Source organism: Bos indicus x Bos taurus, chromosome 1, assembly GCF_003369695.1.
Source record: "Bos indicus x Bos taurus breed Angus x Brahman F1 hybrid chromosome 1, Bos_hybrid_MaternalHap_v2.0, whole genome shotgun sequence".
NCBI classification, from domain to species: domain Eukaryota; kingdom Metazoa; phylum Chordata; class Mammalia; order Artiodactyla; family Bovidae; genus Bos; species Bos indicus x Bos taurus.
Genome location: NC_040076.1, coordinates 116,927,269 through 116,945,007, shown reverse-complemented (window position 1 = coordinate 116,945,007; position 17,739 = coordinate 116,927,269). Strand labels below are relative to the sequence as shown.

Below are 17,739 nucleotides of genomic sequence, written 5' to 3'. Positions count from 1 at the left end.
TATACTTTACAGAGAACAGTTTTGTAAATAGCAAGTTTATTTGAGCCAAATACCAAAGAATTTTTCTGTAAGAAGGAAAAGAAGATCATTTCAGAGATGGCAACCCTTCTAAAGATGTTTTTTCTTAATTTTTATTGTGGCAATAAATCAAGTCAATGGTACAAAGTTGTGTACTGTTAAAATAATAGTATCTTTACCTATCAGTGCTATATATAATTTTATAAATTAAGTTTTGATTGATTCCAGGATCTTAAACATTTTTGTTTTATGCTGCACAGTAAAATTTAGTTACGGGAGTTTGGGATGGACAGGTACACACTGCTATATTTAAAATGGATAAACAACAAGGACTTCCTGAAGAGAAAAAAATTAGTTACTAGCTTTTTCCTGGTATATTTAGCAATTTTTAGATTTAGTGTTGTCTATACACATAGACTTGACTTATGAAATTTTGAAATAGATGAGAAATTGCAGCTTCTGATTAATTTATTTCTTTTCTTTTGATAGACACATAGCATCTTTCCTGTCAGTCTTCAAGCTAGTATTAATAGGCTTAATAATTGTTGGCAAGGATCCTTTTGCTTTCTTTGGCATGCAAGCTCCTAGCATCTGGCAGTGGGGCCAAGAAAATAAGGTATGTATATAATAGGTTTGATACCTTTAGGTTTTTAGGTTGTCAATGAAATAGTCTAGTGGGTTTTTCTTTTTTTAAGTACTTTTTGCCATTTACATGTGCTATTTCAACTTAAACCAGTTTTGTTTTTTTTTCCCTCTTGGCAAAGCACTTAACTTCCTTTGGCTGTAGTCTCCATATTTATATATTAAGAATGATTAGGTCTTATGTTTTATTGTTTGAAAGATAGAGAAGTGTTACTTTAGTAGAACCTGGGCACAAAATAATTTCATACCTGATTTTGATTGTATAACTTGGGCCAGGTCATACAGCAAAACAATGTATACACAATGTAGGCCTTTTATCAATGGCGACCCACTCCAGTACTCTTGCCTGGAAAATCCCATGGACGGAGGAGCCTGGTGGGCTGCAGTCCATGGGGTCGCTTATTTCACTTTCACTTTTCACTTTCATGCATTGGAGAAGGAAATGGCAACCCACTCCAGTATTCTTGCCTGGAGAATCCCAGGGACAGAGGAGCCTAGTGGGCTGCTGTCTATGGGGTCGCACAGAGTTGGACACAACTGAAGCGACTTAGCAGTAGCAGCAATGAGTATTAATAGGTTTATTCACATTAAAAATGAGATTTCCACCAATTTACTCTTATCCAACTCTCTGTTTTTATTATTTGTTCTTTGATGTTTCTGTCCATGAGGAATCTAAAGCAAATTAACTGGAAAAAATCAGTATAAATATACGTAAGGATCTTGTGCTGCTTTCTTCTTTGTAGGGTCTTGTTGCAGCGTACTGTTTTCTAGAGCTCTCATCTGTTTTACTTAAAATCATTTTTCTGCAGGGTCTACCTTTCTTCTATGAGAAATAGGACTAATTTTTGTTTCTCTCTTGAATGATATTGCTTAGATTTCCTTCTAAGAATTACTGTCTTTTGGAGTTCTCTGTCTTATCCATTAGTTCTGTGCTGAGACAACCTTTAGCCAGCTCATAACAAAGCTGTTCTTTTTCTTACAGAATCACTTAATTTCCAGTAGCAGGCAAGACTTCTTAACATAAACATCCTCAGGTGCTACTTCTAATTGAGATGTGTATCTACTCTTATTAACAAAATGTTTTCTTATGTAGGATTAAGAGTACTTACGACAGTGTTTTGTGCCATGTTTGTTAATTCTGTTGATTCTACATTATCTTTAGTGCAGTTTACTTGTATAGACTTAACACATTGTTTATCTACTGTGGAAGAGAATACCTGAAAGCTGTAGCTTTCGTGACACTTCCTTGTGTATTGTTCTCATGAAAGCAAACTTTGTCCCTAAATGCCTGGATAACTTCTATGAAATCAGAGCCCAGCTAGCTCAAGTGGGACTAGGGGAAAGCTCCTTCTCATCTGCTGTAGGCATTTTAATTTATTTTTCTGAAGCAGCTTGCTGTGAATTGACATCCTTACTACATCCTACTTTTGGTTGGGTGATTTTGTTAAATTAAAACCTTTCTGTCCAGCAGGAGCTTTTAATTTCTTGGGAGGGTATGGATTTGCCTTCAGAAAGTGAATGAATGTAACTTAATATGCTAGTGCTTTCTAACCTACTTTTTTCCAGTTTGACTTCACATGATTTATTTGGAACATGGACGGCTTGTATTGAATACATGGAATTGCTGATGATTGCATCACTAGTCTTCTGGGAATTCATACATTAGATCATAAAAATGCTAAAATGAATCCATCTTAAGCTGGTGTTCTTATGTTTAACTTATTAAGGCTATTATGAGATTTTTAGAAATTTTATCTTTTTTTTTTTTTTTCAATTTTTTGGCCACATGTGGAATCTTAGTTCCCCAACCAGGGATCAAACCCATGCCCCCTGAAGTGGGAGTGTGGAGTCTTAACCACTGGACCACCAGGGAAGTCCCCAGAAATTTTATCTTTACATTAGGAATAACATATATAAATTCTTCAGAATATATAGAGCTGCAAATTAGTATTGCAGTTTGCTGTGTACATTATCTGAATATATGGAAAGGGAGTAGTTGTATATAATCTTCAGGTAGATTTAAAAAGAACAGTTACCAAATAAAAATGAGACTGTATTTAAAAGATTACTTGTCATGTTGTTTTGATTTGAGACTGACTTAACCTGTTGTGTTTTATTGTATTTTCTTTTAGGTCTATGCATGTATGATGGTATTCTTCTTGAGCAACATGATTGAAAACCAGTGTATGTCAACAGGTGCATTTGAGATAACTTTGAATGGTAGGTTCTGATTCAGTTTGCATTTTGTAATAAATTTTAAATGATTTATACTAAGCATTAGGCTTTTCTATTTTTCATACTATGCTAAATTATATCCTTGTATGGTCCTCAGCTACTCCCATGGCTTTAGAATAACATCTGTGTGATGACCCTTGAATGTATAGTCTGGAGAGTTCTAGACTGCTCTTCTATGTTCTGTATGTAGCCAGGAATCCTAAACATTGCTTACTCCCAAATGGTTGATTGCCTCAGCTTCCTGCAGTTCTTTTATACTCCATTTGCTCCTTTCCTGGCATTTCTCACTTATTTAATGGCATCATTATCATTCTACCCAGTTGCTCATGTCAGAAACCTAGGATAACATCACTTGCTCTCCATATCTAATGGATTACCAATTTTTCTCAATTCTACTTTTTACAATTTTCAAAGATCAGCTTCTGTTTATCTTCTTTGCTAGCCACCCTAATCCAAGCCACATTTATCTTGTTACCCTTTAACATATTGTCTGAACCAGAGGTTGGCAAGTATAGTATGGCCTATGAGCTAACAATGGCTTTTACAGTTTTAAAATTTATTTACTTATTTTTATTAAAAGTTTTTTTTTTATTGAAGTATAGTTGATTTACGATGGCATGTAGTTTTCAAATATACAGTACAGTGATTCCTCTCTCTCTATGTATATATATATTCTTTTTTGAATTCTTTTCCCTTATGGGTTATTAACATTGAGTACATTTTCCTGTGCTATACAGTAGGTCCTTATTTATTTATTTTATGGGAAGCAACATATATATGTTAATCCCAGCCTCCTAAGTTATCCTTCTCCCTAATCCTTTTCCTCTTTCGTAGCCGTAAGTTTGTTTTCTGTGTCTGTGAGTCTTTCTGTTTTGTGAATAAGCTCATTTGTATCTTTTTTTTTTTTCTTTTTTTTTAAGATTCCACATATAAGTGATATCATATATTTGTCTTTGTCTGGCTTGCTTCACTTAGTTTGATAATCTCTAGGTCCATCCATTGTTGCTAGGTGGTGCTTACGTTTTGTTGGGTTTTTTTGGCTTGGTTTTTTTTATGTGGTTTTGTTGGGGTTTTTTGGGCTTACTTTTTTTTATGTGATTTTGTTGGTTTTTTTTTATGTGGTTTGCAGGGTCTTAGTTCCCTGAGCAGGGATTGAATCCAGGCCTTTGCAGTGATAATGCTAAATCCTAACCACTGTACCACTAGAGAATTTCTTTTTACATTTTTTAATGGATAAATAATCAAAAGAATATTTTGTGACATAGAAATTATATGAAATTCAAATTTCAGTACTCATACCTAGAGTCTTGTGTTTCATCAATGAAAAATTTATATAAGTACCTATATAATATCCTTGATTTTGCCTCTTGGTTTGTAAAGTCTAAAATATTTACTGTCTGGCTTTATACAGAAAAATTTGCTGACACCTTCTCCAAACAGTTGAGTTATTTAAAAGAAGATTTTTTTTAAATGCACCTTTCATCTTGTTGCTTCACTGCCTCAAATTTATTAAATGGCTTTATTTTGTTCTCAAGATAAAGACCAGAACATTTAACATGGACAAAAGGCCGTGCATGATGTAACATAGGCACGGACAAACCATGGCCCTGTGTACCATATCTTCTGCTTCCTGCTTTGTAAATAAAGTTTTATTGGAACACAGCCATGCCCATTCATTTATCTGTTGCCTGGTACTGCTTTGGGGCTATAATGGATCTTAAGTAGCTGGGACAGACTATATATCTTCTTGAACTAAACATGCTTGCTCTCTCACCCTTTATAGTTTTTTGATCCCTGATGTAATCCCTGCTTACCTCTCCAGCCTCCTTTGTACCATTCTTCTATATTTTAGCTTTTATGTTTAATAATAATATCTCTCAATTTTAATAGTATCTCTGTTTTAATAACAGTAAGTACAAAGGCTCCTTCCCAGCCTCATATATCCCTCTTGTAGCATCTTCTGGTTTTAATTTTTAGTGTACAAGGGTAACTTTGTAGCTATTTGTATAGTTCTTTTTATATTTCCTCTACTAGAATGTAAATTTCATAAAAGCAAAAAGCTTAATTCTGTCTCCAGCTGTGTGCATAGAGTACAGTACATATTTGTAGAATGAATGTCTATTATAGAATCATCTTTAATTTGGAGAGGGCGGTACCATTTATTTTTGTAGATGTACCTGTGTGGTCTAAGTTGGAATCTGGTCACCTTCCATCCATGCAACAGCTGGTTCAAATTCTTGACAATGAAATGAAGCTCAACGTGCATATGGATTCAATCCCACACCATCGATCATAGCCCCAACTATCAGCACTGAAAACTCTTTTGTAAGTAGTTTAAAAATGCAATAACTATAGGTATCAGTTAATTCTCATGAATCGGTAAGATATTACATATATATTAGTATACTAGATATACATATATAATAATAGATATTACATTTATTGTCAGTTGAGTTTCCAACTTAAGATTTAACAAATGAATGTCTTTTTCATTAAAACTTATAAGTGTCCAAGAGAGTTTGGACCATAAAGTAAGGTTGTGCTATTAGTTTTATGTTTAAAGCTTAATAACTGGGCCGGGTAATAGCATTTTTTTGACTATGAACTCCTAATGACTAGAATTCATGTACTATACCTGTATTGTACATATAAACCCTCTCTTTACCGTCAAATAACTAGTTCTTAGGACTATGCAATTTCTTTTCACATGATCACGATAGAAAATTTAGAAGCAAATGTGCATGAACATGGAGGGGTGAAAGTTAATTTTGTTTAGCAGAGCTGTTTTCAGTTCTTTTCTGATCAGCAAGTTAATTTTATAAGAGTGAATTTTTAAAATAAAATTCTCTTTTTTTTTTCTTTGTATCTTTCAGACATTAAGGGATTTTTGCAAGAGCAGCGTGACTGACATTATGAAGGCCTGTACTGAAGACAGCAAGCTGTTAGTACAGACCAGATGCTTTCTTGGCAGGCTCGTTGTACCTCTTGGAAAACCTCAATGCAAGGCAGTTTTTCAGTGCTGGCACATTTTGGAATTCTGCACATTCGTGGAGTGCAATAATACTGTATAGCTTTTTTTGTTCCCCAGATCCACTCAGTTAATAGTTTTAAAAAATGCAGACATACTCCTTGTACTTTTTTTTTCTTGGTCATATTTTCAAAAGTAGAAAATTGCGTTACAATTTTTTTTTTTTCAAAGATTTCTGTTAAATCTGTTGTGATTTTATATAAATTTTCCTTTTTTATAGTTTAAAATTGATCTTTTGGGGACTAGAGCTGAAGTTCCCAAATACTTTATAAGAGTTTATCAGACATCTCTAATTTGGTCGTGTCCAATTTATATAGTTTTCAAAATACTGCAGATTGTGAACAGCATATTATATAAGATTATGGGGGGGAAATCCTATATCCAGAGTACTCTACCAATTGTGTATGTGTGTGTGTGTGCGTGTGTGATTACCAGAGAACTACTAAAAGACCAACTGCTTTTTAAATCCTGTTATGTAGTTCAAGTGTTCTGCCTTGACCAATTTAATGAGTTGATTAACTGGGCCTTTATACTTAACTCAATAAAAAACTAAACAGATATAAAGTTAAATAAAAAGTTCAAGTTCATTGCCCAGCGTACCTATTAACATTATATTTAACAATTGTCTACCTAAATTTTTGTCCTTTGACTCACTGATAATTTCCTTGGCGACACACTTTAGATTCACACATTAGTAATAGGTCACTCACCATTGTTAGGATAATTGAAACTTGCTTCACTAAAGAAAGTTTAGTTAAACCTCTTTACAACATTAATGTTAGGTACATGGAGATCACTTGTCTAATAATTTAACTTGACATCATATATCAGAATTGTATTATATTTGAAGAACAAAATTGAAGTTTTTTTATTTGGTGAATTTAATGTCTTTCCAGAGTTCTAAAAAGATAGGTTTTTTGTTTTTTTTTTTTAATTTAAATTGATAAAGACTATAATTTAGCAGAAATAGGGCCATAAAGTAGAAAAATAGTCATATAGCTACAGTCATACCATACTTCAGCTTCCATGTAGGAATAGAAGTGGTAGGTCCAGTTTTGTTAGTGGAAGAAAAGGGATTTATGGAAAAGTTATGAGATGTTTCAATATTGAGTCCACCAAACACTTTGCACAATGTTATACTTCATTTGTCAGTGAATATTTGTTAAAATGTATGTCTGGTTATCATGATTGCGACAGCCTCAAGGTAGAACACACTGCAGTCCCTAGCTGAACAGAAGTTAGCCTAATAATTCATGACAGAAAATTGATTAAATGCCTTATCCTTTTAATTAAGGCTGCAGAACTGTTAACCTAAGATCACACTGTGGCAAGAGTCAATATAATTTAAGCTAGAGGTTACTTGGAGGTTATTACTCAGGTGTAATAACATTTTGCTGTCTTTGACTAGGGTTTAAAGCCCTGTTAACTTGGTTTGTACCAGCCCAGACTTTTTCCCTCTTACAAGTTGAACACACTGTTGAGTTTGTGCAGGGTCTTTCTTCAGCACCAGACATTCCACTAGTGATGGTTAGCCTTTTGACATTTAGAACTTCCAAACTTGAATCTTAGATAGTCCCATGTGTCTGACAGGCCAGCCATGAAGAATTTAAGATTTAATTCTAACTTTTTCCATGTTTGCCTTGGGTGAATGACTCGTCTTTTGAAGAATAGCTTTAAGTGACTTGGTCACTGATAAAACTCAACTATTTTGTTGACACCCTTCAATATTATTTTATGTTTAGCCATATTTAAATTTAAGATTTAATAGAGTCTAGTGAAGAAATTAGTGGAATGTGTGAATATAAAAAAATACAAAAAAAGAGAAAGCTATTTAAAATGTGGCTTTATTATATTCCTAACAGTTCAAAATTTATTACATAGTTGCTTATAAATTGCTGTGGCTGTATAGTTTATAAATGTTTATGTACTGTGTTAATTAGGAGACCATAGAACGTGACACCAGTTTGGTTAATGTTATTGGGGTCTTTACGTAGTTGCTTTGTGGAAGAGATTATATATTAGATTAATAAAGAAAAGTTGGTAAAACCTGGCTTTATACCTCAGCAACAAAATGTACAAAAAACATAGGCTTTCAGGATATATGTGCATTATTAACTCATGGCACTGAGATTAATGATAGCAGTTGATCAAACATGACTATCAAAATATAACAGGATCCTAATCATTCTTATTTTGAATTTTATTAGTTTGGGACTTTGATTGGTTGGCATTTTATCATTGTCACAATTTTAATTAATTTTGATTTTTAAAAATAGCCTACAGAACCTTAAAGCATGATTTGATATTTAATACTAAGACTTAAAATCTTTTTTGAGAGAAACATGAGGAATTGAAGTTCAGGGGCTTACCTCTATAGCATTGTGAAAATAAACTTTTATTAAGCTGATGTGAAAGGAATCCCTCCTTTCTGAAGCTGACTCTGTGGTTAGAACACTTGATAACTGTATTTAGGAAATTTTACGTCGTTGTAAAAGTTGTTATCAAGTGATGCTTTCTAATGGCTTCCTAACCCACCCAGTGCTAACACACCCCCGTTCCCACGCAGCAGCCCCGCCCGCAGTTTGGCACTCTAGTCTTAATACTCTTGGACCTTAAACTGCTTCCTGAACCTGATGGGCCAGTTGTGTGTACTTCAGTGTGTGCTTTTCAGCAGCTCTGTGGTATGTTCTGTGCTGAGGTGGAGCAAAGAGCAGCAGTTGAGATTATTGTCCTTCACCCCTAACTTCCAGAATCCCTGTGAAAGTCATGCTAACATCCCCAAATCTGGAGAGAAATAAAATGAGGGTTTCTGTCTTGACTGATACAGACCGTTTAACAGTCTCAGAAGAGAAAGCAAAGTTGTTTTTCCTTAAATCCAGCTGAGCCTTTTCCTTCAAAGTCCCTGGCTGCTTTCCTCTAGGCTTAAAAACAAATAGAAGCAGATACAGATCTGAACTGAAGAAAAATAGAAGTTGAGAAAAATAGAAGTTGGTCTCAGGAACAGTGGGAAGAGTGTTAAATCACCCATTCTCTGTCGAGGCTTGTGGAATGTCTTTTGTTGCCTTTGTTAAGCATGAGCAAAATAAAAGGAAACATGATATCTAGGCAAAGGTGTAGCAGCAGTGGTTTTACAACTTGAGAGAACAATTAAGGCAAATTCCTGGATCCTGTCCCTAGAGATTCTGATTCATTTGGTCTGAGAGAGGTTCCAGTAATTTGTACTTTAGCCCAGCTTCCAGATAATGCTAATGCCCTCAGTTTGAGGTCCACACTGAAGAGCACAGTCGCAGAGGTACCAGAGGTCAGAGTGCGGAGAGCTCAGGACAGATGTAGCTTGTGGAACAGATTTTCCACATTCACTTCACATTTGTAGAATGACTTACTAAGAACAAGACAGTCAGTAAAATGAGAACCTCGAAGAAGAAACGGAACGAGATGAGATTGTTTTAAAGGAAATAAATTGAGGGTTTAATTGTCCCAATTAATCTGTTTTATCAATACAGTATATTTGTTATCCTTGGGGTTAATAAGACTTTTGGGGGTGGGTATTTTAAAATGAAATGTTAAATCTTTGAGTATAAAATAACGCATTTGAATTGTCAGATTTTCTCAAGGCAGAGTATTTAAATTTTTACCATTCTGAGTAGGCAAAATGTATACTTTTAGTTTTATTGTAGTAACCACAGTAGAGTTCTTAAATCACTAGGGAAACCCACTCTAAACTTAAGCCTCCCAAAAGGAAAAGATTAATTTTCATGTAATAGAAAAATCCAATGTAAAGTTAGTCTCATTTTCTATGCGCCTCCACCGTAATTTGGGAGATTTTGTGGGGGCCTGGGGAGAATGGGAAAGGAATATGAAATGTTGATAAAGTCTCAAATCACTTCGTTGAAACTTGAGTTACATTCTTTGGATTCTTTTTCTCAAATAATATCCACTCTAATAATTCTGACATGTTAAGTCTACTTTTCTCTAATTATTGACTTTATTCCCTGCACACAACCTTCTTCCTATTCAGGATCATAACTGTGTAAGACAGGTTTATGGCTTTGTGGTTATAAGCTGCTGAGATCAAGTGCTTAGGTACCTGGGAATTATCTGGAATATATGGAACCAGTGTTGGATCGCTTGGCTTGGCTAGTAAAGTGTTAGAACCTGGCTGGCAGGTTGCTGCCAGTATTCCCTGGGGCCACTGGCTATACTCATTTACTTTGTGTACTAGCAACTCTTACTAGAGAAAAAAACAATTACCACTCTTGTTTATGCCTATTCTTGAGTTGCTAAGAACAGATCTGTTTGCAGGGAAGTATGCTGATGATATTTCCACCTAAATACTTTTTTAATGTATTAGAAAATGCTACTGCATTTCATCTCTTAATAGTCCAAATGATCTAGAAATGAGACACTGTTTTTAAGGTATTAATACATATAGTGTATTTAAATAATACATGAACCATGAACTTCCAGATGTTCAAGCTGGTTTTAGATAAGGCAGAGGAACCAGATCAAATTGCCAGTATTTGCTGGCTCATCAAAAAAGTAAGAGTTCCAGAAAAACATCTATTTCTGCTTTATGTACTATGCCAAAGCCTTTGACTGTGTGGATCACAATAAACTGGAAAATTCTGAAAGAGATGGGAATACCAGACCACTTGACCTGCCTCTTGAGAAACCTGTATGCAGGTCAGGAAGCAACAGTTAGAACAGGATATGGAAAGTCAGACTGGTTCCAAATAGGAAAAGGAGTATGTCAAGGCTGTATATTGTCACCCTGCTTATTTAACTTATATGCAGGGTACATCATGAGAAACGTTGGGCTGGAGGAAGCAAAAGCTGGAAGCAAAATTGCCAGGAGAAATATCAATAACCTCAGATAGCAGATGACACCACCCTTATGGCAGAAAGTGAAGAAGAACTGAAGAGCCTCTTGAAAGTGAAAGAGGAGAGTGAAAAAGTTGGCTTAAAGCTCAACACTCAGAAAACGAAGATCATGGCATCCAGTCCCATCACTTCATGGCAAGTAGATGGGAAAACTGTGGCTGACTTTATATTTTTGGGCTCCAAAATCACTGCAGATGGTGATTGCAGCCATGAAATTAAAAGATGCTTACTCCTTGGCAGGAAAGTTATGACCAACCTAGATAGCATATTAAAAAGCAGAGACATTACTTTGTCAACAAAGGTCCATCTAGTCAAGGCTATGGTTTTTCGAGTAGTCATGTATGGATGTGAGAGTTGGACTATAAGGAAGGCTGAGCACCGAAGAATTGATGCTTTTAAACTGTGGTGTTGGAGAAGACTCTTGAGAGTCCCTTGGACTGCAAGGAGATCCAACCAGTCCATCCTAGAGGAGATCAGTCCTGGGTGTTCATTGGAAGGACTGATGTTGAAGTTGAAACTCCAATATTTTGGCCACCTCATGCGAAGAGCTGACTCATTTGAAAAGACCCTGATGTTGGGAAAGATTGAAGGCAGGAGGAGAAGGGGACAACAGAGGATGAGATGGTTGGATGGCATCACTGACTCAATGGACATGAGTTTGGGTAAACCCTGGGAGTTGGTGATGGATAGGGAGGCCTGGTGTGCTGTGGTTCATGGGGTCACAAAGAGTTGGACATGACTGAGCGACTGAATCTGAACTGAAATAATAGGTTGATTATTAGTGTGATTGTGCCAATAAAATTTATAATAAACATGTGGAAATTTGGTGATATGAAAGATTTTGAGATTTGCTTCAGAATTCTGGAGAAAAGACTAAGAGTTAAGAATCTTGCCCTGATTGTTTAGCTTGTGGGAATGCTAAACCGAAAGGAAAACAAAATCGTATACGCTTGGTGAGGCTTGAGGAAGGAGGAGAAAAGTAAAGAGAGCAAATAAGGAATTACCGCTTGTGGGAAGAGAAGAGACCACTAACAAAGCCAACTTAAAATTTTAATCTCAGTTTCACTTCACAACTGTTTATTTGCTTTAGCTATGATGTGGAATTTTTCAACTAAACTGAAAAGGCAGGATACACCAGAAGAGAAGGCAAGTTTACATGACAGTTTTCTTGTCCTGACATAACTGAAGTCAGGCTACAGATGGACTCAGACCTGGAAGGACCCTTCCCCCAGAAGGGATTTAGGAATCATAGTTTTCCTGACCACTTTCCCTCCTTGCTTTACATGATGAGAATTGCGAAAGAAGGAGGGTACCAGTCCTAGGGAAGGCAAAGCTCATCTGTAAGATGGATTTGAAAATACTGCACCTGTGTCTGAACTGGAGTTTGGATCATAGGTTTTCTTGAAGTTCTTGTAATTTTAATTCAAAGAAGGTCCTCCAACCCATTAAAGTAGGGCCTCTCAACCTTTGTGCTGAAGCACATGTCTGCCTGGGATTGGCTTGATGTGACTTTGCAAAACAATTTTGCCAAAGACCTATTTCAAAATCCGTGCAAGAAATGCACTCCAAATTGTTCATGTTGCTTTTAACAAAACTTTTTATTGTTTTTAATAACTCCCTAAGTCTTAAAATTTGCATTCTAGGAAGCCATTTCTCCTGAGACATGTATGTAACCCCTGCTGCACTGCTTATTTTTCTTGGGGTGGGGTGTGTGTGTGCACCTGTTTGTACCCATTATCTTAGGAAACATGGAGTCATTTGCTTTAAAATGTACATAATGTACACATTATAGTCACTTGCTTTAAATGTACATAAAGTTTATGCACAATCTGCACTACAGCATTATACTTAAAGATTATTACAGTAACTGAAGAGGATGTGTTCCAGGAAATTTGCATCCAGAAGAGGCATGTGAAAGATCATGCGAGAAGTGTAGCTGTGAGTTTGAAAATGTTAAAGAGAGTTACAATGCCAAGAAACCAATTAAATACTGTCCAGAGTAAAGTAATGACAAACATGCTGGAAACCTAAGCCTCTGAAAGTCTTGAGGAAGGCTAAAATGCTGGTTTTATAAATGTTGCCTGTGAATGAATGGCTGGATGGAGGAATGGATTTGGTTAAGGCAGTGGTTCTCAGCTGGAGGTTTTGTCCGGGAGACACTGGTGATGAGACATTTTTGATTGTCACTCTTGGGAGGGTGCGGTGTGTAACTCATGGTCTATAGCTGGTAGAGCCAGAAATGTTATGAAACATCCTACAGTGGCCAAGACACATTCCCACAACAAAGAATAATCTTGGATCAAAATGTTAGTAGGGCAGCTGTTAGGAGTGTTGGAGGAGGGTGCTGGGAAAGGCGAAGAAAAAGATTGAGAGACAGAGACCAGTGGACCAGCATATGCTTGCTTAGAGGATACTGGAATGGATCCTGGGAACCATATCCTTTACCTGGGACCTGGGGTTGGTGGTGGGGTAGAGTGAGGAGGGCAGTTATTTTCTAGCCAAGACTGAAAGGATTTCCTATTAAGGAGGCCTGGTATAGTTTCAAGAGTCTCCTTTGCGTCCCTGTAGTTTTTGCGTATTTAAAATTGCTTCGACAGAGGAAGACTTTCATTCCAAAAATAAAGAGCTAAATTGAAGGTGACAAACATGTTTGTGGGAAAAGACTGTCAAGCCAACAAAGAGAAATGGCTGTTAGTAAATAATGTCTGGTTTTGATTGGGAACAGAGGAGAAGGACTTTGAGGGCTTGAGGTTGGTAGTGGGCCACTGCAGGGCACGGAAGGGGACACAGAAAGAGGCTTCACGTTGTTTCCTGGGGAAGTCCCTATTTCCTTGGAACTTGCGTGAGCAAGTGAACCATGACCAGAAGCAGCTTTGAGGTCAATAAGTTTAAAAACAGCCTAGCATTGGTGTAGGAATATGCCGGGGTCGAGCCCTGGCTGATCCAGGGTATTCGAAGGGGAGACGGCGTCGGCGACTTACTTAAATATTCATCAAAGATATAAAGAGTGATAGAATGAGGATAGCTCAGTAGGAAAATTCAGTAGAGAAAAGAGGCTGAGTAGCTTGGTTTACGCGGAAAATCAATATAACCTGTGACACCAGGTTAGCTCTGACCACAGAGGCCGCAGGCGCCCTCTCGAATAACGGAAGGTGCCCCACCTTGGACACCTCGAGTGGGTCTTAGAAGCCCAGGCAAATAAATGGTCACAGAGGACCTCCGTGCTCCAGATGGAGACTCAGCTGGAAATTGAGGAAAAAAATGACATGGGGAGACCAAGCTTTGGTGAACAAGGCCCGTAGCTTTATTTTCAACAGGGGCTTTTATACCCTAAGTTGCACATAAAGGATAATAGGGGATGTGAAATCATGCAAAGTCAGCAGTCTTTGATCCTTATCAAAACCAGGGTTTCTTTCCTGCAAATTTATCTTATACAAAAAAATGGTTTAGGTGATTTACATCATCTTCTGGCCAGAAGGCCTATTAACATTTTATGACTCTTGACAAAGGTTTGTCAACCGTAAGACTTATTTTCTCTAAGAGTAATTATTTTAAGGTTTGGCGCCATCCTCCGAAGGCATTAGATAAAGTTGCATTCCTATAGGGCAGAGGTGCAGTGGGTTTACAACAAAGGAAAGAGTTTATTACCTTAAGGGTCTAAAGTTGCTAACACCGAGGCCACTACTTATTTTTTCTACATACCAACTATATTAATTAATACACATTCAAGGATACAATACAGGGGATGTGGAAACTTGGCAGCAAGCATTGGCTCATCAATGAAATCTTTTACTAGTTTTATTCTGACAGTTTCTAACTCTGAGAGGCTCTAAGCTATTTGAATATCTTAAGCTTCCGGTGCCTCTTGAGGCTGGGAGACTGTAAACAATCGTTTGCATAGCTGTAGGAGTCCGGGTAAACTTGTCAGGCGAGTTAGAGAGCGATCTGAGTGGTTTGGATTTAAACACTCCTAATGCCCAGGAACTTTATTAATTGGAGCTGTAAGTTAACTCTTTGTCAGAGAGAGCGAGATGGTGGTGGGGGACAGCCCCCAAGTCAGAGGTGAGAGCACAAAGCAATAAAGCAGGCAGACTCTGGTTTTTTGGGGGTAGATGCTCGAGAATATCCAGGGGGACTCCTGAGGCTCGATCCCGCCTTTGCGTATGCCAAGCCTCCTTCCTCATGACCTTTGTCATGAGTTGGAGTGCCTCTCGCTGGCTCCCGGCAGGAATATTTTTTCCCCTGGAGAGATTTGTATTTATGAGTTGGATGGTAAAAGATGATTAATATTTCAGATTAATAGAGTCCAGAAACGTCTAACAATTAAAATAACTTGTGTTTAAATCCTCCAGGTTTCCACCTTTTCTTAGGCTGACTGAGAGTGTGGTGGGGAATAGCTCTGGAGTCTGTAGGAAGAACAAGCAAATCCACACTTGAAAGGCAACTGTGTTCTTTTAATATTCCAACTGCAGAACAGTGTTTCTGTTTAGCTTCTTAAAGCATGTTTTGAGGTTTCTTTGTGTCAGGAAATGTGGAGGCTAACAATTGTGAAGATGTATAGTGCAGTTCCTGCATTCAGGGAGCTTATAGTTCAAGTTAAACACAGCACAAAATAGTAAGTCCTGGTGAAAGAAGCCTAACAAAGGGGGCTACAGAAGTAGAGGGTGGGGCATTGGCTCTAAACCCTTGAATATAGAATTTTTGGTAAATGGGGGAGGGAGATTGGGGAGGCAAGAGGAACAAGGATTTTGGAGATGGGAAAGTGCGGAGGAATAGAATCTCTAATAATTCCTGCAGGGAAGGATCATTGAGGGGAGGTGTCTGGGAGAGGGTGGGAGGATGAGGGGTGAGTGATGTGATGGGAAATGGGCTGGAACGCTAGGTTGGGGGGAAGATGGTAGAGGGCATTGAGAGCTGAGGAATAATTGGTCTGCATTCTATGGATTAATAGGCAAGGAGGGGTTTTGTACAGGTGAGTAGTAGGATCAGATCTGGGTTTTGAGGTGATTTGGCTCTAGGTGAGGGTGTGGGGGGCTGGAGCAGAGGGGAGGCAGAGGCTCTAACAAAAATATTCTGGTATCCTCATAGCATCTCTTCAGATATTTTTGACCTCAGAGACAAACACAGTGATTTATGCAGTTACAACTCATTGTCAGTTTCTGTGGGCATAGTCCCTTTATATTCTGGAGTTTTCTTTTACTTCAGGGTTTAGAGTCATGCTAAAATTTACATTCCCTTAGAATTATCCTCCTTAAATAGAAAGTCTCATGTTTACAACGTAATTTTTAACCCTTTGGTATCATTTAAGTTTCTTTTTGTATCTATTTTATGCTCATTGGCTAAGGAGCCTGCCTGCCTTGCCCAGAGTGCATGAAATTCATTGCAATTAAAAGTGTCTGGAGTTTTAGAGTAATTATTCTTGTGGGGTTTTTTAGCTGCACCATGCAGCTTGCTAGATCTTAGTTCCGCAATCAGGGATCAAAACCATTCCTTTTGCAGTGGAATGGTGGAGTCCCAACCACTGGACTGCCAGGGAAGTAAGTCCCTCTTGTTTTCTGTTTTTAAGAATCCATCCTTGCCCTTTGTGACCCAGTTAAGGACATAATCGTGACTTTGGTCTCTGGGGACAATACTCTGTATCTTATGAATTTTGATTTCAGGAATGATACAGCTAGATACTTGTGTAGGGAATTAATTTTTCTTAACTCTAAGGAAAATCATATGATGGATATTAAACTGATTACTCTCTTGGACTGAACGAGAACTCAGTACAAGAGAACTCAGTACAAGTATGCTGCTGCTGCTGCTGCTAAATCGCTTCAGTCGTGTCCAACTCTGTGTGACCCCGTAGACGGCAGCCCACCAGGCTCCACCGTCCCTGGCATTCTCCAGGCAAGAACACTGGAGTGGGTTGCCATTTCCTTCTCCAGTGCATGAAAGTGAAGTATGAGTAGGACCTAAAAGCCTTGTCCTCCTGAAATCTTGATTAGCCTATACTAAGCTGCCAGATATATTGATGTATAGATTCCCCTCTTCCATAGCAGTCAAGGTGGCATAATACACTTGCTTTTCTCAGGAGAATAATGGGCAGTGACTAAAGGCTTCTCAGTGGTCCCTCACGATGGGGTTGTACCTCTCCATCTCTTACTATCCCAGAAATTTCTGAAGATCATTTGGTTAGAAGACAAAAAACCATGTTACAAGGGAATTCATGCTTCTGGCCATGATGGAGTAACAGACCTAACTAAATTTCCTGAATAGATAATTAAAAGTAGATGAAATTTGTGAAACAACTACTTTGAGAAACTGGACAACAGGCAGTACAGGACTGATCTCCAAGAGAAAGAACATAGCAATTAACCACCACATTCAGACTTTATCCTGGGAGTGTATCTTAGTCAGCTCAGGCTGCCCTGACAAAAACCCTCAGACTGGGTGGCTTGAGCAACAGGAATTTAGGTTCTCATAATTCTGGAGACTAAAGTAATCAAGGTGCTATCAGGGTTGGTTTCTGGGGAGGCCTCTCTTCCTGGCTTGTAGACGACTGTCTTCTCACTATGTCCTCACGTGACATTTCTTCTGTGCCCATGTGGAGGGGGAGAGAGATCTTTGGTATCTCTTCTTTAAAGGACACCAACCTTATAGGATTAGAGCTGTACCATTATGACCTTATTTAGCTTTATCTCCGTAAAGGCCCTGTCTCTGATATATAGTCACATTGAGGGTTAGGGCTTCAACATATGAATTTGGGGGAACACAGTTCATAATGGGCACTTTCTGTGCTAAGATGCAGAGAAGGGGGGAGTCCCAGTCAAAGCACAGTCCTCAGTTGAGGTGGGAGTTCATGGAGGGGGCTAGAATTTGTAGGACAGAAAATTGAAGAAAGACTTATGCAAAGGAACAGCCACAAAAGTCTCCACAGGTATTTTCTTGAG

General features: G+C 37.8%; 1 protein-coding gene across 1 annotated transcript in view; it reads left to right on the top strand.

The window, feature by feature from the left end:
* The window catches only part of SELENOT (selenoprotein T), a 31,824-nt gene extending 22,007 nt beyond the window's left edge, over window positions 1–9,817 (top strand). Inside the window, exons 3-6 of the mRNA XM_027543604.1 lie at window positions 508–634; window positions 2,793–2,880; window positions 5,067–5,220; window positions 5,769–9,817. Coding sequence (XP_027399405.1) covers window positions 508–634; window positions 2,793–2,880; window positions 5,067–5,191 — 340 coding nt within the window. The 3' untranslated portion in view covers window positions 5,192–5,220; window positions 5,769–9,817. The remainder of the gene's footprint in view (window positions 1–507; window positions 635–2,792; window positions 2,881–5,066; window positions 5,221–5,768) is intronic.
* Window positions 9,818–17,739: the final 7,922 nt, after the last annotated feature.